Here is a 22,050-nt window from a genome sequence, read left to right as displayed (position 1 = left end):
AGGAATACCAGTGAAACTAACAACGTCATCAAGACTCGCTTACCACTTTGCCTTCGATGACTTCATAGTCAGCAGTGACGGTGTTGTTGAAGGCGCTTACATTTCGGTAGTACAGCTCTGTCCCAGGTGTGTCAAAGGTTCCGCTCTCCGTTAGTCCGCCAAAATAAAAGACTTGGTCCGTCGAGCCAATACCAGTCGAAACAGTGTTGTCGGCATACCGTGAATAGTTGGCTGTGCCATTCCTTTCCGTATTGATCACGGAGCCAATCCACTTCGTTGTACCGTCGGCAGCCTCAAAAGCTTCCAAGCCAGTAGCATATACAGCATTTCCTTCCACCTCGAGGTTCAACCCCTGGTCTAACACGGCCCACAGAGTCGTATTCCCCTCTGCTGAGGTGGACTGAGTTGTGTTACAATACAGAGGATAGTTGTAGCTTGTCGAGTACGACCATCCCGGGCTTTCTGCTGTGTCTCGACCAGTGATCTCGAAGGTATTAATACCGCCAAATCCGTTTGCGTACAGCCCACCCAGATTTGAGTAAGAAAGTTTCTGGGACCAGGTGGCAGTGCCATTCCTTTTCTGTGTGGTGAGTAGAGTACTGACCGAGAAGTCGCGGCTAACACTGAGGCTGAAGTCGAGGGTTTCGTTGAATCCTGTCGCGTTCTGAGTTATCGACTGCGAGAAACCGATTGTCGGGTCTGCGTTGCCATTTGCGCCGATTGTTCCCGTCGTGATGGCGTTCTCATCTTCGTCGAGCCACAAAAATACCTTCCCTACAAGATACCACGAGCTCTCCACAGTCGAGGAAAGTGATGCGCTGGATTTTCCATCATCCACCAGGCCGATCATTCTCAGGTCAAAGGTGTGATTATTCCCATCACATAAGAGTGGCAACCATGGTGTGATATCAATCTCATGGTCTCTGAGATCAAACGCATCAGTCGCTACAATAGGGCGGTGCAGCTGCGGTACAACTCCTCCAGTAAAGATTGTTGGGTAGGGCCAATGCACGCCAGCCAACTGACCATCGATCAGTACCTGCAGCTCCCTCCACGGCGAGTATCCAGGATATGTCCCCACGTCGGGATCGAACGTGTGCGTATCGCTTTCTGGTACATTGCTCCACCAAAACTCCTCGTTGCCCTGCCCTTTGACCGCGACCGAGAAGACGGCACGATTTACGTTTCGGGGGAAGTTTAGAGACGTCGTAGCGTTCTCTTCGGGTACTGTCCAGAAGCTCCCCGTCACTGGACTCTTCCCGGCAGAGACAGGAAGGATCAGGTCTGCTGGTGCGTGGCCACCAGTTCGGACCGAGCTCTTGAAGAAAGTAGCAGTAAGTGTAGTATTGAGAAGCCCGGTATATATGTCGTTAACCACGTTGTCGAGCTGAAAAATGACAGTCTGGTCCTCCTTCCAAAGAGACAGGTACGGCGTCATGTCTTTCAGCCAGGTCCAGCGAATGCCTGTGGCTGTGGGCTCTGCGGTGGACGTGCTAAAGACATTGACATTGCCAAGATACATGGAGCCCCAGCGGTCATACTGCCGGCCCTTGACTTCTACAGTAAAGTTCATGACCACATGGTCAAAGTCGCAACTCGGCGGTGTGTAATTGCCTGATGAGATCAGCGATGCCAGGTTTCGGGGTAAGATCACATGAAAATGGATAACACGTACCGACAAATGGTGAACCATAGCTGTTAGCGAATGTATGTTCCATGAGGGTAACTGTGCAGGCTTCCTCGCCATATCCACTACTGGGTGTCAAGACCGGCTCTGCGACCTGAAAGCACTCCAAGGGAGTAGCGGCAGGTGTTGCTGCTGCTCTGACGCTCGACGCTACTTCGACGTCAAATGCTAGCTCTCCGATCTGAGCCAGGAGTGGTAATTTCGTTGGCGTCTTCCCGTTCGCATACCTGGCGGGCTGCAGCAGCCCAGCATTGCCGGACGCCAGAGTGACAAAGGAGAAGAAGGCCAATATCCTTCCAAAACCCCGCTCCCATTGGCGACGGCCAAGCGAGGGATCTGGGAGATACTGATACATTTTGCAGTCTGAAACGTCACGCTCGCGGATTCGGACAGTTCCTGTAAACCCCTTGAACGGCTTGCGGCTCTGCGTAGCGAGCGATCGAGAGGTCAAGGAGGATGAATGGGATGCATCTTGTTATTAGGCCGGCCGCCTTGCACGGTGCGATCTGCGATTTGTAGATCTGGGGAAGAGATGAGCCTGAATTTGGACCGAGACCAGAAGGGGAAGGTCACTCCCGCCTACGCACGCACTTCACGAGCGCGCGTTCGGGTGATCGCTGCACCATTGGCCAATCAGCTCAATGCCTGATAACGCTATAGTCCGGGGTCCCTTGAGCCCAGAGATTAGCTGCCGTCGGGGCCGGGAACTGGCAACGTTATCAATCTGAGTGGGACAAGTGAAGAATGGCATATGCACCCTTAAAAAAACAACAACATTAAAATATGTGCGTGCCTGCCTAGACGTGAGAAGCAAGCTTCACGTAAAGCCTCCAGGGCCTTTCACCCCATCAATTTGACGGTAGTCTATGCCAGGCCATGTCACATTGATATAACATGCGAGTCTGTGGCACAAGTGGGGCATCTTGGATAAGTGCCGCAATTGGGTAGTTGAACTGATACAGATGCTATGCTAGGCTGCAGCCATCTAAATAATGAAGACTGTGAATGCGTCCCCAGGTCATGTGAGGTATTACGGTTCTAAGTTCTTGGTACTCAGATCCTTCGTTAAAGACACGATCTGTAGATTGCACAAGATGTCAAACGCACAGAAGTTCTCCTGGGACTTTGATGTCCCGGCCGACGCTTTCTGGAGCTCCCTCCCATTTTCAACTGGGCGCAATTTCCTCCAATGCTTTGATCCTGCAGACATTGAGATCATGTCGCCACAATTTGACGCATCCCTACCAATAGAGAATAAGAATAGACTTCTATTGAGGCTGACGCAGCAGAAACTAGCGGTCGAAGAGGACGCAGCACAAAGATCGGGAGAAGGCCGCCTATATGAAAAGGATTGGGTCGCCTGGCAGAACCTCATGCTCGCAATCGTTACAACTCAGCACGAGCTTGGTCTTTTAGCAGACGAAGAGAGAACACTTCAGACAATGCTCGACCACCCCAAACCTGGACAAAGCAAGAACTACTCTGCATTAAATATGATGGCACGGCTTTACGATGCCAATGGACGTTACGCGGAGGCGGAGCAAGCCCTCCTCGAAGTAAAAGCATGGATGGAAGAGCACCCTCAAATTGGACGCGGAAGCCCGCCAGCCATGGGAAACCTGAGAATGCTATTGGAGGCTGTATGGAAACAGGGAAATCACGAAGAGGCGACAGGGATTTACATGGACATGAAGAGCTTGGTGGACCGGATGGATAAGACAAATTTTGCCCAGTACCAGGAAGAGGAGCGGGAAATGTTAGAAGGGCTTATGGAGACTCTGAGGAAATGGGAAGATGCGCAGCAGGCATCAGGAATATAGGCACTATTGTCTGTCGATGCACAAGATGGAACACGGCATCTAGAAAAGTTTGAATGTATCATGGTAGGCAGAGAAGCGATCGGGATATTTCTATGCTTTCGGATGCACATTGCATCCAGAACATCGACTTGATACCTTTTACATGGTTTGGATGCCGTCGGTGCCCACACTCTCCTTCCATAGTGCATCAAAATCCACGCCTTCCTTCTGAAACAAGTCCCTGACCTGTTGGGCAACAACCTCCTGCTTCTCGGCAGCGAAGCCGCCTGGCTGCGATGCCTCGAACTGGATGATCTCGATCCAGCGGTAGAAGAGGTTCTCCTTGCCCAGCGCCGACAGAGCATCCCTGAACAGGAATATTTGTCGTCGTCTCTCATCTTCCTCAGCAGTTTCTTCCACTTTGTGGTCGACGACTAGCCAGCCGTGCTCTTCCTGATGAACTAGGACAACGAGCCTGAAGGCCTCCAAGGCAGCCATCTTCTTGTCAACCATTTCTGTAGCATCGATCATGACGTGCCAGTCCAGGTTCCATTCCTTGTTCATGAGGAGGTAACCCGTCTTCTCCTGCATTAGCATGGGGGATGTGGCGAGGCCAACATAGGCCATGAACACGTCCTTGCTGTTTCCATCGTTGATAACATCCCTGACGGCCTTGTCCCAGCCTCGGCTTCTTCGGGCCACAATCTCCCGGTCTCGGAAGCCGGTGATGTAACGCCAGGAGGCCGGGTTGCTGTGCTGGCCGCCAAAGACGAACTCGAATGGCCAGGGCCAGACAAAGACGTAGAGCATGAGGTCTATGATGAACTGGCCGCTGCGTCTGGCAATCTCCGGGAGCAGATCCTCCCACTCCATCTCAGCGGCGACCAAGGTGGTCTCATTGGCGTAGCCGAGGGTGGAAGTGAGGAGACGCAGATACCACGGCAGAATATAGTACATGCGCCAGACGAACAGAGCGGCGATGGCGACATTCATGAGAACAGGGACGAGAAAGACATTGCGTTTGAGGTCGGCGGGCTTGTCATCAATGTGCAGGATGTAGATGTGCTCCTCCTCGAGGGTTTCGATGAGTGGCTGCAGCACCTCGGGAGGCGTCTTGAAGGGGGCGGGGATACCCAGTCCCTTCTTCTTGGGCGCGGTGGCCTTGGCGCCCTTCCTCTGTCTGGCCATGGTGGGGAGGGGAGGGGAGGGACAAGTGAGTGTGAACGGAGTCGATGTGAAAAGGCCAGGACGAGAAGACCTCCTGAAGATGAGATTTGATCTCGAGGTTGTCTCCAGGGCAAGTGTGGCTGAAGCTCCAGGCGGCGTTGCGTTGCCTGGGTCGCTGTGGCGTCTCTGGCGACGGCGGCGATCAGTGGACCGACAGCTGGGCGGACGGGGGTCATTGGGCCCCACTGGCCTTTCCGTCCGGGGGCCCTGAGCCGGCGATATATTTTTTTTCTGGGACGTCGGCCGTGGCTGCAGCTTGAGCTTGGAGCTTTGGCGACCTCGGACGTCGAGAAGCAGTCTGGGACAAGCAATGACACCATGTTGAGAAGGGGGATATCAGAGGTCAGTTCTACCGCTCCTGTTTCTTCTTCCCATACTGCATCGCATTGAACGAAACTGACTGCTCTGGCCCTACAGCGCAATCTCTCGGTATGCGCATTCTGCCAGCATCGACTCTCGCTGCGGCTAGCCCGTCTTCCACCACGACGTCTCCTCTCGGCCACGCGACCGCTCCATGATGCCGATTCGGGCCCGCCAGGGCAGAGTGCGAACAGTGGCTGGGGCAGGCCTCTTTTCGGCGGGCCGTCGCCGCCGACAGGAGCAGCCCCCGGTGCGGCCCCGCCGACGACCAGCAGCTTGGATGCCGGACTGCTGCCTCACGAGATAGAGGCCCGCAAACGTGTCGCCGCGCAGAAGGCCGAACGGGAGCGCGTCGAGAAGGAACGAGCCGCACAAGCACCCAAGCCTGGCGATGGGCCCAAGTACATATGGAACGCCAAGAAGCAACGCGAGATTCAGGAGAGTCTTGCGGTGCATCCGCCCTCCTTCAAAGGCACGCCTCCCCGAGCCCCTCTTGTCCGCCACAACGAGCCGCGCCCCTCCAAGTCGCCCAGAACAGTCGGTCGCTTAGGCAATCTCTCGCCGACAGCAAAGAACCTCGACGAGCCCAAGGAAGAAAGGGCACCACGGCGGAAGTTGCCCCCAACGTCTCCGAACCACGTCTCATCTCTACCATCGCGTCCACTTGTACAGTCTAGGAATTCCAAACCAAGGCGTGAGGCGCCGGTTGAGCCCCCTGGCTTGGACAGTAGTCCTGGCAATACCCCCCCTCTCAGTCGACTGCTCGGGTCCGGTGGATCGCAGCAGACATCCCCGCCGCGCTCTGTAGGTTGGGGATCGGGCATGTTTGCAGGAGTGAAGGCGCCTGCCCCAGAGCCAGGTGAAGGGAAACACGAGCAGGCATCAACTCCCTTGGACTCGTCACATACTCCCTCCCCTTCGGAGTTTAGCTATTTTCGTAGAATAGCGGCTGGCGAAGCGACATACAGAGATAATCCTCGGGCCGATCTAACTCGCATAACGGGCGAAAATATGAGAAAGGTTTATTCGGACAACAACATCACCAGACCGAGTGGTGAAGAGGGCCGGGACCTGGTCGGCCGAAGCAGACATGTTTCCACGCCTCCCACAAGCAACACCACAAGTTCCTGGGGCTCTTTGACGAGAAAGCCCCAGCCGGATAAAGCGCATGCTGGCGACTTCTGGACCATGTTGAGCGAAAAAACTTCGGAACCCAACCCCGAACGTTCGCAATCTGTGCCGTTGGATGATTGGGGGAAGGAATATGACACTTTGCCTCGTCAACGTACCCGGTTTTCTGCCAACACTCGTGATAGCGGAGGATATCAGTCCCGCCGAGATGCAGAGAAGGTCTCAGGCATTAGGGGTGCTGTTAGACGACAAGACCAAGATGGGTGGGCAGACCAGGCGGATTCAACTGTGCCGCTGGATGGAAACACTATGCCACCGACTACGCCCACAAGTGAACAGTACGGATATGAACGCAAACGGCAGCCGCACGACTCGGGGAGGAACGAAAGATATGAGATCAGCAGAGGCCAAGCACGCAAGGGTGCCAAGAAACGAGACCATCGCAGCTCAAGATTCGATGATGAGGGCGATGAAGGGATCGATGACTCATACGAAGAGTATCTAGACAGACGCCAGCAAAGAGCAGAACGCAAAGCTCGGAAGGAGGCCGAAAGGACCGGCCCTCGCCCGATCAACCTGCCAGAACTCATCAGTATTTCTAATCTGGCGTCGGCCTTGAAGGTGGAGAAGAGTATCTTTCTGGACCAGCTGGCCGAGCTTGGGTTCGAAGGTATCTCGTTTGACAGTATCATGGCCGGTGAAACGGCGGCGTTGGTGGCCCAAGAGTACGGTTTTGAGCCTACTGTGGAGACTGGAGAGTCAGAGGACCTCAAGCCTCGCCCACCACCAGAGGATTCTTCCCTCCTACCTCCTCGGCCCCCCGTGGTTACCATCATGGGTCATGTCGACCACGGAAAGACCACCCTTCTCGACTACCTGCGCAAATCATCTGTTGCTGCGCAGGAACATGGTGGTATCACCCAGCACATCGGTGCCTTCTCGGACAAGATGTCTACCGGAAAGCAGATCACTTTCCTGGACACTCCAGGGCACGCAGCTTTCCTGACCATGCGTCAACGCGGTGCCAATGTCACCGATATTGTCGTTCTCGTCGTAGCTGCGGATGACAGCGTCAAGCCGCAGACGCTCGAGGCTTTAAAGCATGCGCGAAGCTCCAAGGTGCCCATCATAGTAGCCATCAACAAAATCGACAAGGATGGCGCCCGAATCGACACGGTGAAGTCCGACCTTGCCCGTCACGGTGTGGAAATTGAGGACTACGGCGGTGACGTGCAGGTCGTGTGCGTCTCCGGAAAGACAGGCCAGGGCATGGATGATCTCGAGGAGAATATCCTCACTCTTTCGGAGATCCTGGATATGCGAGCTGAACAAGATGGCCCTGCCGAAGGCTGGATTCTCGAGAGCAGCCTCAAACCCATTGGCAAGGCAGCCACGATCCTCGTCAAGCGAGGGACTTTGAGGCTAGGTGATTACATCGCTGCTGGCACCACATGGGCCAAGATCCGCCACCTTCGAAACGAGGCCGGCGCAGAGATCGCAGAAGCCCCGCCGGGCACCCCAGTTGAGATCCTCGGCTGGCGTGATCTGCCAGCTGCCGGCGATGAAGTCATCCAGGGCCCTGACGAACGCCGTGTGCGGACTGCGGTTGGGTATCGCGAGGGGCTCCGCGAGCGCGAGCAGGACGCCGCCAGCCACGTGAAGATCGCAGAACAACGTAGACTTCTGCAGGAGCAGCGCCAGGCTGAGAAGGCCGCCGAGGCGCAGGGCGAGGGCTACAAGCGTGTCGACGGCAGCTGGGGCACCCAGGGGGCTGAGACCGACTTTGAGGGAACCACACGTATGGTCAACTTTGTAGTGAAGGGGGACGTGCATGGATCCGTCGAGGCGGTCTGCGCCTGCATCCTTGAGATCGGCAGCCATGAAGTCCGCCCACGTGTTTTGCGGTCTATGCCCGGGCAGATCACGGAGAGCGACGTTGAGCACGCAGCAACGTCCAAGTCGGCGATTGTCAACTTTAACCTGCCCATCAACGGCGTCATCAAACGGAAGGCCGAGGAGGCCGGGGTCGCTATCATCGACCACACCGTCATCTACCATCTCTCGGATGCAGTCAAGGAGCATCTGAGCTCGTACTTGGAAGCCGACGTCAGCTTCAAGGTCCTTGGTGAAGCCGAGGTCCTGCAGATCTTCCCAATCAACCTCCGAGGGCGTGTATACAAGAACGTCGCGGGCTGCAGAATCCGCAACGGCAAGGTTGAGAAGAATGACGTTTACCGCGTGTTCAGGGACGGCGAGAAGATCTTTGAGGGTATGCTATATCTTGTCCTCTGTCCAATATATTTGTGTGCGTTGAGATTATTTGCTAACCAGTCCAAATGAATTAGGCCAACTAGAGTCCCTCAAACACGGCAGGAAGGATATCACCGAGGCCCGCAAGGGTGGCGAGTGTGGCATCGGCTTCGAGGAGTTCCAAGATCTCCAGGTCGGCGACCAGATCCAGGCCGTGGAGGAGGTGCGGACGCAGAGGACCTTGTAGGATTTATGTGTAAGATCAACTTTGGCAGGGCAGGATCAATGAAAACGATCCCCGCGCTCGGTTTGTCAGGGCCATATAGAGTAGAAAGCCCCTTGCATTTCTGTATTTCAAGGCGGACAACAAAATCAGGGTTGCAGGCTGGAGGGCCTGGGATATGGCTCCAGTAGCGAGACTAAACTAGGAGAACGGAGACGATCCCATGTACGATTACCACATACATATGTACAACAGATAAACCAGCTGTCTGGGACGACGGCTTGTCAGATGACTGCGCCGGGAATATAGAGCGATCGACACAAGACAAGACGCAACTATAGCATACACACATATCCCTACTACATTATTCCTAAAAAGCCTTTGAAGACCAAACCCTATCCCTTCGTCCAACCAAGGCCGAGAGATTAAGACGCGCACAGTAAGGGCGCGTCATGATCTATACTGAATTTATTTGTTGGATCGTCATAGCTTTCATTCAATAGCGGCTTTTTCAACTGGTCATCTTATCTATATTTCGCACATATGCGGCCCCATCATCCTTTTTAACCTTTGTTGACTCTATGATGCCGTTCGCCGGTAAATCCACTGTGTCGTCAGCCCCGGTCGAAGACATCTAGGCAAGCGCAAACTCGGCCACGTCGCCCATCTCTGCCTTGGCCTCGCCCCCTATATTGTAGCTCACGCGGTACCGAAGCTTGATGCTCTCCACCTTTCGACTCTTGTCGCCCGTATGCCACACCTGCATCGCCTGCGTGACGCCGTACCTCTGGTTGGGGCTAAGATTGCGCCCCGTCTGGGGTTGAAGCTGGAGTTCGTAGCCCTGTAGTCGCCAGTGTAAGCACAGCGAAACGTTTGAGGGAAGTAATGTAGCAGACGGAGTCAAAGGGTGTCCTGAGAATCAGAACCCGGGAGAGACATACCTTGGTGACAGCAAGCTGGAAGTGGAGCTCGCTGACAGGTTGGGGTGTCGCATTCGAGAAGGCGAAGGAGAGTGCTATCGCATTGGGTGTCTGAGGCGACCGCGCCGCTTTCATGTCGATGCGCAACTGGCCTTCCTGGACAGTCGCCGAATGCTCCTTCGGCAGCGAAGGCGCTTCGGCAGGGAGGGCGGATGAGAAGGACCACTCGTCGTCGTCGTTGGTCGAGGCGGGGACGGGCGCCGAGGGCTTGGGAGTGGCAGGCTTAGAGCCGAATTGGGGGGAGGCGAGAGCAGCAAAGGGGTCGCTCGCTTGTGTTGCCTTCGGGGGTCCAAAGGCTGACATGGACATGGGCTGGGGCGTGTTGGACTGGGAGGCGGACGGAGCCGACGCGAAACCCGAAAACGGAGAGAAAGCTTGCGGTGGAGGTGAGGTTGTGATAGGGGCAGCGCCGGAGGCAGTGGAGTTCTGGGTCATGGAGGACAGCAAGGCCGGGCCGGGTATGTTTGCATTCGCGCCGAATCCGAGCGATATGCCACCGCCCTGGCCAAAGCTGCTGCTGCTGCTGCTGTCGCCCATGGACAGGCCCAGAAGGTCGTTCTCGAGCCCGCCCGCCTGTGAGCTCGAGCCCGCGTCGTTGCTCGTCCCGTTGGCGGCAGCGGCGTCGGCGTCAAAGTCGATCAGCGACAGCTCATTGGCGGCGGAGCTGCTGCTCGCCTTCCCGCCGCCCGTCTGGAACGTGGGTATGGGTCCGCCCTTTGCTACCTTGGCGGCGCCTTCGACGTCGCCCTTCTTGAGGAGCTTCCACCTCTCGACGGTGCGGTGGATACTGTCATTGATCTCCAGCAGCTTCGCAACGGCCTCGTGGTCCTCCGACTCCTCCTCGCACATCTTCTGGATCTTGGGCTGGGCGCTGGACAGCGACGAGGCGAGCTCCTCAAAGACGTCGCCTTCGGTCATGGTATCGCCAGGCTTGAATGCCTCCAGCCGCTCCTCGAGCAGCCTGGCCTTGGCCTGAATCTTGCCGACCTCCTCGGCAGCCTTTGCGCGGTAGTCGGTCTTCGTTCTCGTGTCGTAGCCGGCCATGATCTTCATGAGGCGGTTCGCCTCGCGCAGGTCCTCGGGGCTGCCACGGCGGATGAGCTCCTGCAGCTTGGCCGAGTGGGCCTCCTTCTCCTCCTCCTCCATCTCCTCGGCCGACTTGAGGTTCTGCGGGCACGCACGTAGGTCAGTCAAGATCGAGGACAAGGTCGAGGACAAATGGTCAAAGTTAAGGTGAAGGTCAAGGTCAAGACGGCGAGTGTTCCCTGCCGCGCACGAGCGCCACCACTACTACTTACATCGCTGGGGTTGAGCACGGCGGCATCGTCACGGCGCACCTCGGGGAACATGTAGCCCTTGTAGCTCAGCAGCCGGTGCATGTCCCGGATGAAGCCGAGGTCCTCCTTGTAGCGGCTCGTCTCGCAGATGGTGCTCCGCCATTCCTCGATGGCCTCGAGGATCTTGCCCTGGACGCGGGTGGGACGCACGGGGGGGCGCTCGGGGAAGCGGCGGACGAGCTCGTTCAGAAACTCCTTGGTGCTAATCTGCAGGTGGAAAGGGTAGCCGCAGTTCTTGACGCAGATGTCGAGCAGGTTGAGGGCCAGCATGGCGACGTTGGTGTTGCGGTGGTTGATGTAGCCGACGATGGCCACGGCGGCCTCGCGCGGGGCGCTGCCCTTCTTGCTGTTGATCAGGTCCGAGATCTCGAGGTTGAGGGCCAGGTTGGGCTCGTAGTTCTCGGGGCTGCAGGCCGAGGAGATGAAGCGCTGCAGCTGCGAGGGCGTCGGGTATCCCATCTCGCCCCAGCGGTCCCGGGCCGCGGCGCGAGCAGAGGCGGCTTCCATGGTCGCGGACGTGACAACGCCAGGTGTGAAGCGGCGGGAGGGTGGACGAGAGAGAGTGTGTGTGAGAGACAGAGAGAGAGAGGTCTCTGCCGGGCTGACAGTCTGTCCTCTGGATCGGAAACGCTGCGTAGGTGTGTAGCCCTGCTATCGATGAAGGGTGTCGTCCATTGGCCGATTCATGGGCGTTGAACGGACGCGCGACAATCAGGTCGTCAACGGGTTATCTGGCATCGAGGGGGGGAACCACAGTCGTCGGACAAGCATCCCACTTGGCCTTGCGATGCTGCTGGTGGCTTGTCCCTCTGGCGCCCAGACTATTGGGAGCCTCTACCACAGGCCCACCGTAGGATGGCAGGGGGGGGGGAGGGGGGAGCGAGCCCACGTTAGCGGAATCGAGGCGAGACGGGGGAAAAGGAGCAGCAGGGGTAGGGGATGGCAGAGTCCCTGGCAGCCTGGCAGCCTGGGTACCAGCAGTCCATCCAGACGGTGTTTGTCAGGGGCAGGGGGGTCGAGGCTGAGCTCGAGGAAGAGACGGGCTTGGGGCTTGACGGGACACGACGCCTAGCCAACTAACTACCTTATGAAGTACACAGTCACTAAACTCTCAGGTCGAGGGGGGCGCCATGGAATATTCCGGTCCGGAGAAAGAGTCGAGTTATGCAATAATCATTATTTCTCATTACATAGTTAACTACATTTTATGTACAGAATGCATTCAAGGACCCCGCAGACGTCACTAATGGGAGGGGGAGAAAGTGAAATAAGACAACAGCGGAAAAAGAAAAAAAAATCATTGGCCCAGAGGCCGACGAGGGGCAGCAACGCCATATCGCCAGCTACGTACTCTATGTAGTCACCTAGGAACCCAAGATTCCAGATTTCCGAGTATCTTGCGACTAGCCTAGCACGAGATCTATGATACACACTTGTAAAGCTTAACAAGCAACTCGGCTACCTGCCGTATCATCACGCACCCGCGCCAACCGTCCGGTCTCAGCAGACGGCTGTTATCCCCAACCCGGGCACCACCACAAGCAGATACGCTGCAGACCATGGTGCGCCACAAGAAGGACAAGTTCTCCCACCGAGGAGGCAAAGGCCATGGTCCCCCGAGGCATGGTCCCCGGAACGGCGGCGACGGCGACGACGAGGCCAGCGCCGGCCGCCCCTCCTTCAAGGCCGCCTGCTGGGACTTGAACCACTGCGACCCCAAGCGCTGCTCCGGCAAGAAGCTCATCAAGCTGGGCATGATGCGCGACCTGCACGTCGGCCAGCGCCACAACGGCGTCATCATCACCCCGAACGGCAAGCACACCATATCCCCCGCCGACCGCGAGCTCATGGACCAGTACGGCGCCGCCGTCGTCGAGTGCTCGTGGGCCCGCACCCAGGAGGTCCAGTGGAACAAGGTCGGCGGCAAGTGCGAGAGGCTGCTGCCCTATCTGGTCGCCGCCAACACGGTCAACTACGGCAAGCCCTGGAGGCTGAACTGCGTCGAGGCCCTCGCCGCCGCCTTCTACATCTGCGGCCACCCCGACTGGGCCGAGCAGATCCTGGCCCCCTTCAACTACGGCGAGTCCTTTCTCCAGATCAACTCGAGTATCCTCAAGAAGTACGCCGCCTGCACCGACGAGGCCGACGTCAAGAAGACCGAGGCCGAGTGGATGGAGCGCCTGGAACGGGAATACACCGAGAGCAGAGAAGAGGAGGACGCCGACGATCTGTGGAAGGGGGGCAATGTAAACCGCCGGGTGGCCATGCCGTCCGACGACGAGGATGACGACGAGGATGACAGCGAAGAGGGAGGCGGCGACGGCAGCGACGGCGACGAGAGCATCGATGGGATATACCTGGGCAAGAAGCCGCCGTCACAGTGGCCAAAACCCGGGGAGGGCGCCGGCGGAGACGCCCAGGAAAAGCAAGACAAGGACCCGTTTGACATATCCGACGACGAGGACGACGATGCTGAGATGGAAGAGCTGCGTCGCAAGGTTCTAGCTGCGAAGCCGTTTGCCAGCCCGGAGGACAGCAGACAGACCAAGAAGAAGCCCGAAACCATAGACCGGCCGCAGCCCGGCCGGTACCGGGTTGACTCGGATGTAGAGCCAGACTCCGACAACGGAGAGGACGATGACGAGTTTGACAACATAATCGAAGCAGTCCCCGTGACAGATAGGACCGGGCTGTCCAAGCTCGAGAGTGAGAGGGCCAGAGCTCACATAACGACCCGAACCCTCACATCTGGCGGAACATCGGCTCCAAAGCGCTGGTGATAGGGACGACAAAAAGAGAATAGTAATCGATCACTTGGATTCTTGAAGTCCCCCTCCCTCTCGTCATTCATCCATGCCATAGACCAATGTCCCAGCTGAAAGTCCTATTACGTGCGCTCAGTAGGCAGCCAGAATGTGCGTGTTGTTCGCTCGCCGTGGCTTCCGGTACTGCTGTACTCGTAACTCTGTCTGTGTTACTCCACCTATTGACATGTGCTGCCGTGACTGAGGGAGAGCCAGTGCTCTCTTCTCTCTCCCCCTCTCTTTCTCTTTGTCTTCTCTTGTGTCGAAGGTATATTTGTAACAATGACTTTGTGATTCGCTTATTCTTCGTCTCTTTGTTGCACGCTAGTTAGCTCCTTGCTATTCCATGTACATGACAATCGCCTTGTAGTGACCCTGAAATGAGCATTCTTTATTTATGTTAACAAGCCTGCACACATTTGCAGCCCCTCTGGCTCGTGTATAAATGCCACAACTGCCAGCTGCTCTGTAGAAAGCGTACATATCAGGTTACTATTACACAAGATGCAGTCGCCGCATCACACTGTTCTGGCTGATCAAGAGGTATGGTCCTTGAAGCCCGCCAAGCTCACGCTGAGCAGAGCCTCGATGGCCTCCGGCAAGGGCTACGAGAAGTACTTGGGCTGCGGGCACGTTTACCACCAATACGGCGCGCTGTCGGACAGATCATCGGGGAACGAGCCTCAGAGGCCTGGCACGTGTGGCAGGTGCTGGGCGCTGCTCGTATGGGACGGTCGCCGGCTTCGCATAGGGACGCAGGCTCGACCGGTTCGGCGATGCGAGGACTGGATGGACCGCCGGCATTTGATGCTGGAGATGGCGGACATCAAAGACTTCGCCAGACATAAGACGCGAGTGGCAGAGACAAAGCGACACAGGAAGCACTGGAAGGGCTTGACCTGGAACAATGTGCACAGCAAGTCAAAGGTACGTAATCGACCGTCGATATCGACATCAATGGCAAGGCCCACGTAGTCAGGTGGCCCGTATGCGAGGGCAAGTGGCAGCGAGTAAATAGGCTGGTAAGATGGCCACCGAGCAACGAGGCTTGGCCTTATCAGGTTTCCCTCACTGTACTAATTCAATTGATCATGCCGGATATGCGTTACAATATCAACACTGTAGTGACGCGCTGCCCCTTCATGGTTTTTTTTTTTTTTTTTAATCTTGGGAGAAGCGGTTCTGGGAAAAGAATTTTGCATTTTTTGTTTTTTATATAAAGAAAGGAAAGGTTGAGATGTCACCCTCCCAAGTGGTGACATCTTCGTCAGGTTGATACAGTTTCAGGATAAATTCTTTCTATGCGTTCAGATTCATTCATCGAGTGGGAAGCGCAGCATTTATGTCAAATGGGTTGATATTAAATGAGGGCATGATGGCCACATGAAACAATCAAATGTTGAACATTAAGTATTCACACAGATACAATCGCAAGAATCATATATATCTAAAACGCTTCTCTACCGAATAATATATCGTCCTTTAATGGGAAGGCGTAATCGATATTCTACTGTCTTATTAACACTTGAATTCGTTTTAAATGGAGCAAACTCGAAAGAATGATTAATTGATATCTCATCACTGTCTATTATCTAAAGAAATCCTGCGCTGGCCTGACAAGACTGTTTTAAAACTCAAGCTACCGCTTACCGCTTTGACATTACTCCAAGGCGACGAGCTTGTAACACACAACCAATAATCGACACTCAATTAAGGATTAGTCGATAAAGGGAAATACATGATCAACGGAACATTTCTATGAGTCGCAACAGCCAACGATATGCACCTTTTGATATACAAACAATAAATATTATCCATACTGTCTATGAATTCTACGCAAACCAATATCCATATCTCCTTGCCGCAGGCTGTGAACGACTCGCGGCCCGTCTAGTTCAGGATAACCTACGCATCCTCAACGATCATGAGAGTAATGTGCTTGCTAACCAACAGACACACGGCTCTCAAGACTAAATCTTAACCAAACCCCTTCCACCTTTGTACAGCATGCGTAATTTGGGAGCTACCGCGGTAACTCATGTAAAAACGCATGCGCAAAACAATGCAATGCAATCATCACTCGTCTAATCATGCCGCCTCGTGGCAAGAAAGGTATCCTGGCCCACTCAAACGGTCGACCTTCATCGCAGGACAGAACGTGAGTCAGCCAGAAGTCGGGCTTCATCGTATTTGGTGTGAGCCAGAAGCACCTTTCCACCAGCTGATGAACCGTTTCCACACGCCCCTCTAGAACGGGCTCTTGCTGCTGTACCCAATGCTTTCATCCTCATCTCTAGAAATCTTGCCGCCTTCCTTGGGACGCTCCAAGTCGTGCGCATCCTCTAGCACTACGCTCAACCTAGCATCCTAGACCACCGCACAAGCGTCCTCCTAGGACCTCCCAGACGTGGCAAGGACTTTGCTTCCCAGAGACGTGCCTCTTTTGCCCGTGGCGAGTATCTGCTCTGCTTCTGCAAGAGCACTCTTCTTCACCACAAGCTCTGGGTCGACATCATCACCGTTACCCACAAAGGTCCAGCTTTCTTCTTCATCTTCGTCTTCGCTCAAGGGCGACGAATCGGATTCTTTACCGGACTTGACATGATGCTTGCCGGCTTTGGCAACAATGAGGGAGCGTGCATATTCAAGATCGCGGTAGATACACTGGATTGCAGTGTCTACACCATTGTCCTAGGATTCATGTTAGTTCCAAAACAATCATAGAGCTCGCTCGTATATGAGGGGAAGAACTAACCTTTCGGATAGCCTCGCCGAGGACTCTGGCTTTGACGATCATCCTCTCGCTGTTGCAGGCCTCCCACAGTGCCCTCGCAAATGGGCCAGTGCCCCATTTCTTTAAACAGATGCCAACCCCAAGATCCTCGACCCTGCCACCGAAGAAGAATTGGTCTCCGAAGAAAGGTCTAATGATTGTGGGAATACCTGCTCTCAAGCTGGCCCCTGTTGTGCCCGAGCCGCCGTGATGTGCGGCCGCGTCCATCTGCGCGAAGAGCCAGTCATGAGGTGCCGACTTGATTCTGAAAATCTCGGGGGGCAGCTCAGGCTCTGGTACGCTGGGATCAGCACCCATGCGGTCAGACCAACCCTTAGAGAGCACACAGCGGACATCAGCTTTCAGGACGGCATCAATAACCTCCTGTGTCATCTTGGCTGGGTCGGGTACCACAATTGAGCCGAAGCCGACATACACAAGCTTCTTCTCATCCTTCCTTGCTTTTTCGATAAATCGTCGCAGGTCATCTGGGGGTGTCCATTCGCCGCCTTCATCGAGAAACCAGTACCCGGTGACACGAATCCAGTCGGAATAGTCCAAAGGAGGTGCAACGACAGAGGGTGAGAAATTGTACAGGAAAGGAACCTTGTTTGGTTGAAGCTTTTCGAGATTGGTTGGCGGCAGGCCAAGTGTATTTCGCCTCCATTTGTTGATCTGCCCCGCTGTAGCTTTCCAGAAAACATTGTCAAACATGACGTACGTCACGTAGTTGTAGGCGCCGCCCATCTTGTGCTCAGGCATGATGAAGGCATGTGGATATGCACGGGTGCGCGTCCAGGGCATGGTGAAGGCGCGGAAATAGGGAATCTGCAGCGCTTCGGCGATGTGAATGCCAGCCATAGCCGAGGGGGATTCGATCAGAACATCGCTTCCTTTCACCGCATCGTAAGCTGTAGCTAGGAGGTCCTCGATCCAAACCCGGAAGGTAGAGTTCGCCTCTCTGAAGAAGGCCAGAGTGAATGTTCCGTTCTGGATGCAAAGTCGCATGAGTTCACCAGGGTCTCCAGCGACGGGGGCAAATTCAATGCCATGGCTTTCCACCCATCCTCTAAATTCGGCATGAGTGGCAATCCGCGGCTTGTGCCCTTCCGCCAAGAGGCCCTTGCAAAGCGCAATATAAGGTTGAACATCACCTCTGGACCCAATCGTAAGACACGTGACCTTTAATGGTTGCGACGGCTTGAAGTTGAGGAAGGATGCTTTTGGATCGTCGAAAAGTATTGTGGGCGATGAGTCACTGAGCACCGAAGTCTGCTGCGGCAACCGAAGCTCGTGCTCTGGATTCTCCCGCAGGCGCGCCTCGTTCAGTGCGTCCCTTTCGGCCTTTGCATCATCCATTTGCTCCTGCTCCTCCTTCGCAATGTACTCCGGCTCTCGAAGATACCGTGATGTCTCAAGGTGGTGAAGCATAGTTATGGCGCAATCGTCTCGCATCTCTGCCTGGTTGAACTCGAAGAATAGCTCTTCGTGGCCACGGACGACGAGGACGAGACCGGAATACCCGAATCGAAATCCTTTCTCCTTATGTACCGTCTCGATATCCGCGATAGGAAGGATGAGTTTCGTCCTTGTCCCAGGGAGCAGGCTCCGGAAGCAGAAAGAACGATCGCTGATGTAGATCTTGCCATAAAGTGGTAGAACCCGGATGATGTAACCGAAGTAGGTTGCGTGTAATTTCTCAGACTCTGGGAGGGCAAAGTGGTTTCGAAACCGGTCCATTGTCTTTGCGAGGTCCCCTTCTTCCTCGTCGTCTATATCCAGCTCATCGTCCGTTTTCATTATACCAGAGTCATGGTAGTGTCTCCGACCCCCTTTCCACATCCCAGAGACTTTTTCAACGTAGCCCATTGATTCAGTCGCAAGGAGATTGCCCATGCGTCGACTGGTCTGATTCAGATAGTCGGCGAAGCCCTGTGCGCGCTGTAATGGGTACGTACCCATCTTGGCAAGATTCTGTAACGTTGGGGTCGCAGGCGCCGCTTGGTCAGGTCTCTGGCCAGCGGACGGATCAGTCACATGGCCAGTGGTGGCTGCGTGATTAGGGTGATAGATATGCAGACCATCCGCTTGTCGAGCCTGCTGCTGTGCAATACTTGCTTTCTCGCGCTTCCTGGACCGGGACCCCGAAGCAGAACGGCGATGAATGGTAGGGCTATGAAAGACAGCACTCCCTGTCAATATCTGACTCCCAGTTGGGTCCTCGCTCGATGAGGCGACTAGGTTAGAAAAGCTAGGGTCCTCGAGAGACTGCACGTAGGAGTCTGACGACTCTTGCTTCTCGGGTGGTATCCGTGGAGTGCGACCCCTGGCTTTGCTCTGAGACCGAGTGCGGCTGCCACTGAAACTGCGTCGCGGAGAGTTGTCACGAGTGAGTCGATCCAAATCTAGACTCCGGTGTCCAAAAGGGCGGAACGCGTCGAAACTACTCCTGCTGAAGTCGCCACTCGCTCGAACGTTGGATTCGTGTGGGCTAGTAGGTGACATGGGAGCCAAGGTGGCCTTGACGTTCTCGCGAAGCTTTGTTGACTTCAGCTCACCCCCTGATGCCTCAGTCCTTGATGCACTCATCGAAGTTCGATTGGAGGGTGCATCTTGAATAGCCCGTCGGCGTGGTACATGTAGTCTCGATTCTAATTCTTCTTCTTGGGTCGATGCGTCCTCCACCAGGATTTTGAGGACATTGATCGCCTCCTTACCAAAACTGAAGAATGAGAAGAAGTACTAATGCAGAAATCAGCCTCAATGATCAATACGTAAGAGAGAAGAAGGGGAAGACGACCGTACCTCGTCAATGGCATAGGTCTCCTCATTATCAATAACCCGGAGCTTGATAGTATCAGCGAACTCTAGGATCTGAGTCTCCTCGATGTCCATCACATTGTTGATGGGCAACGAGATCTTTACACTGTCTCCATCGTTATGAGATCGAAAAATGACTCTCTGCAGACTCTTGACCCATTCCTTGGCACTTGGTGCACTGTCCGCCTTGAAGTAGTAGGTGCGATGATCTGTGACAACCGAGAAGTGCACGCTTTCCTTGTCCTTGTCGGTAATGTTCGCCGATATAGCGTAACGGAGGTCAATCTGACCACTGGGAAAGTAGAGGTTTGAAGAGTCGCGGTAATACCCCAGCACATCGCCTTTTAGGCGGAACCAGTACCGGTTGTATTTGGGGTTGCGCTTCCCGCTCTTGGATAGATAGCCTGACTTGGCAACTTCGTGCTGGTTATTCAGTCAGCTCGGCGCGACGCAAAGTTAATGGAGCGCCAACTTACCGCCTTCTTGGGCAGATAGGCGTAGAAGCAAATGTGCTTTGCGGTGATATACATATATCCCTGAAGCAGAACGCTTTGGAGTAGCCAGCAGGGATACTCTATGCAAGACACACGTTAGACTCGCCTCAGGCATGGGATAACTTTTTGTAAGCGAATTACCTTCTAGAACCTTTTCCGGCTGGTCGAACTCGAAGATTTCCTTCAGACGGCGCGCCAACGCAGTATCGCCAGTGTCTTCGGTGTGTACTCCTCTCCTGTGATCTCCCGATAGCCTTTCGAGGTCAAAACTGGGTCGCGCCGACATCTCGGCTCTAGCCTCGAGCATCCTACTCATTATAGGTGCGGCGCTTCCCCTCCGCTCAAGTCTCGTGGCCTCGGTGCCTGGAGTCTTGGGATATGAAGAGTCCAGGGCCGGTGATATAGGTTCGTGGTCATCGGTGTCGATGGCGGGCAGCGGCGGGCTCTTGAGTTTGGAAGATTTCGATTTCGACCTGGTGGCTAGGCGAGGTAGCTGAGGCAACGAGCGGAGCAGCTGGCCAGATATCCGTCTTCTGTGCTTCTTATCTGTCTTGTCCGACGAGCTCTTCTTGAGAATCTGGGACTTGGACACATCCTCTTGTTCCTTCGTCCTTCCCTTGCCATGGTCGTCGGTGCCTTCATCGTCGTCGCTCGACTGGCCCTCGAAGCGATCATTAAAGTCGACGTTGGAGCCGGCAGCTGCGATCAGGCCAAAGATTGACTGGTTCATGTTCATGAACATCTGGTGGCCAGCCTGCTGAGGCACGACATCCTCGCCGGCCTCGTCGCCCAGGTCCTTCAGGCGGTCGGGAAGCTCCATTGTCGGTTGGTGTTCTTCTTTGCGTCTCTTCTGGAGCTTCTTGCTGACCCTTCTCCTAGTCGCCTCCTCGTGGGAGGGAATGTCGTGAGGTGATGGAACCATGGCGCCGGTCGTCGGGGGCCTTCTGCCTAGTGACCCAGCCAGGGGCTATGCAGCGGTCGCCTCAACCTCAAACGCAACTTGCACGCCGGGGTGCCAGAGCAAGCGTGTGGGCTATGTGATACTGCAGATGCAGGCAGCACGCGGGGGTATGCAGTGGAGCCAGCGAAGCCCTCGTCGCTGTCGGTCGCGCAGTCGCTAGGCGGGCTTGGAGCTCACGCAGCAAGGCACGGGGAGATGCTGGAGGCTGGCAAATGGTGCTGAACTAGTTGGTCAGGCTGCAGCATGCATCGCGAGAACAAGTACGAGAATCCCTAACAGGCAGAGAGCGGCTCGACACGGGAATGGGGCCGCGAGCTTGCTGGACCACAGAGAGGATCGGTAGCTGTACTTTGGGTGCGGATGACCAGATTTGGCTGGCCGAGACTATATCGGGCAGAGAGCTTTCCAACGCTTGTAAGTCGTCAGAACCGCATGCATGCAAGCTCCATGCGTCAGGGCAACAGGGGGGCGGATAGGAAGAGTTATCGAGTCATACTGGATGATAAGGCCCTGGCCGTCCGTCTGCTGATTGCCTGCAGTGAGTGAGCAGCGCCGAGATGCCGCGAGGTAACTTGAGAGGTGGTGGTTGCCGGTGACTCGGTAGGGCGCGGTACAGTTCAGGACGGGGAACGGAAGGGGGACCGACCTGCTCGTTATCGATAGCTCTCCCGCTTATCAGCGCACTGTTGATGCGCTGAAGGGCGCCCCAGAGCCAAAGAGCGACTCGACCACCAATGGCGCGGCGTCTGTTGGGTGGACGGGCCACTGATCGCGGGTCACTGGCCCACTGGCCCAACCTGGATGAGGCGCTAACACACCCCTGTCGACCCGGTCAGCCCGCTGGCCCGCCAAGCTGGGGTTGTGATACTGTCACATGCGACGGACCTCGAGGACCCGATTGCTTCCTGCTGACGGCTCCGACCTGTCGAACCACGGCCGCCCCGTCGTCTGATGTTGTGTCCGTTGAGCGCTGACTTAACTGTGCGCAGCATAAGTCATCTGCTTGTCTGGCTTGACTGTCTTCGTTCAGTGCGCCTGAACCTGGTACGGATCTACTATACGTCATCTGGTACGTTAGTGAACCACCGCTTGGCTTTTGGAGACAGTCTGCGTCGGCATGGAAAGACCCTGAAAGCGCATGAAAAATTGCACCATTAGTGTTGGCCGCCAGATGAGACTCATGTACATTGGTCAAAATGTCAAA

At 55.4% G+C, this 22,050-nt stretch overlaps 8 protein-coding genes across 8 annotated transcripts; 4 read left to right on the top strand and 4 right to left on the bottom strand.

Moving 5' to 3' along the window:
• Positions 1-28: 28 nt before the first annotated feature.
• JN550_009502 (uncharacterized protein) lies at positions 29-2,042 on the bottom strand (the record flags this gene model as incomplete). Its single annotated transcript, XM_049321582.1, has 2 exons — positions 29-1,614; positions 1,676-2,042. The coding sequence occupies 2 exons, from the start codon at positions 2,040-2,042 to the stop codon at positions 29-31; spliced, it is 1,953 nt and encodes a 650-aa protein (XP_049168449.1).
• A 739-nt stretch (positions 2,043-2,781) lies between these two features.
• On the top strand, positions 2,782-3,507 carry JN550_009501 (uncharacterized protein; the record flags this gene model as incomplete). Its single annotated transcript, XM_049321581.1, has 1 exon — positions 2,782-3,507. The coding sequence occupies one exon, from the start codon at positions 2,782-2,784 to the stop codon at positions 3,505-3,507; it is 726 nt and encodes a 241-aa protein (XP_049168448.1).
• A 138-nt stretch (positions 3,508-3,645) lies between these two features.
• JN550_009500 (uncharacterized protein) lies at positions 3,646-4,674 on the bottom strand (the record flags this gene model as incomplete). Its single annotated transcript, XM_049321579.1, has 1 exon — positions 3,646-4,674. One exon carries the CDS (start codon positions 4,672-4,674, stop codon positions 3,646-3,648), a length of 1,029 nt encoding a protein of 342 aa, XP_049168447.1.
• Positions 4,675-5,031: 357 nt separating this feature from the next.
• Positions 5,032-8,701, top strand: JN550_009499 (uncharacterized protein; the record flags this gene model as incomplete). The annotated part of the gene is made up of 3 exons (XM_049321578.1): positions 5,032-5,055; positions 5,131-8,473; positions 8,550-8,701. The coding sequence occupies 3 exons, from the start codon at positions 5,032-5,034 to the stop codon at positions 8,699-8,701; spliced, it is 3,519 nt and encodes a 1,172-aa protein (XP_049168446.1).
• Positions 8,702-9,311: 610 nt separating this feature from the next.
• Positions 9,312-11,501, bottom strand: JN550_009498 (uncharacterized protein; the record flags this gene model as incomplete). The annotated part of the gene is made up of 3 exons (XM_049321577.1): positions 9,312-9,518; positions 9,619-10,824; positions 10,956-11,501. 3 exons carry the CDS (start codon positions 11,499-11,501, stop codon positions 9,312-9,314), a joined length of 1,959 nt encoding a protein of 652 aa, XP_049168445.1.
• Positions 11,502-12,553: 1,052 nt separating this feature from the next.
• Positions 12,554-13,774, top strand: JN550_009497 (uncharacterized protein; the record flags this gene model as incomplete). Its single annotated transcript, XM_049321576.1, has 1 exon — positions 12,554-13,774. One exon carries the CDS (start codon positions 12,554-12,556, stop codon positions 13,772-13,774), a length of 1,221 nt encoding a protein of 406 aa, XP_049168444.1.
• Positions 13,775-14,302: 528 nt separating this feature from the next.
• On the top strand, positions 14,303-14,773 carry JN550_009496 (uncharacterized protein; the record flags this gene model as incomplete). The annotated part of the gene is made up of 1 exon (XM_049321575.1): positions 14,303-14,773. One exon carries the CDS (start codon positions 14,303-14,305, stop codon positions 14,771-14,773), a length of 471 nt encoding a protein of 156 aa, XP_049168443.1.
• Positions 14,774-16,189: 1,416 nt separating this feature from the next.
• On the bottom strand, positions 16,190-20,807 carry JN550_009495 (uncharacterized protein; the record flags this gene model as incomplete). Its single annotated transcript, XM_049321574.1, has 5 exons — positions 16,190-16,489; positions 16,554-19,313; positions 19,377-19,814; positions 19,868-19,965; positions 20,027-20,807. The coding sequence occupies 5 exons, from the start codon at positions 20,805-20,807 to the stop codon at positions 16,190-16,192; spliced, it is 4,377 nt and encodes a 1,458-aa protein (XP_049168442.1).
• Between the last annotated feature and the right edge of the window lie 1,243 nt (positions 20,808-22,050).

Source organism: Neoarthrinium moseri, assembly GCF_022829205.1.
Source record: "Neoarthrinium moseri strain CBS 164.80 chromosome Unknown scaffold44_Wmoseri_CBS_16480, whole genome shotgun sequence".
In the NCBI taxonomy this organism is placed as follows: Eukaryota; Fungi; Ascomycota; class Sordariomycetes; order Amphisphaeriales; family Apiosporaceae; genus Neoarthrinium; species Neoarthrinium moseri.
Note: the sequence above shows the minus strand (reverse complement) of the source record. Positions and strands in the feature narration are given on the sequence as shown.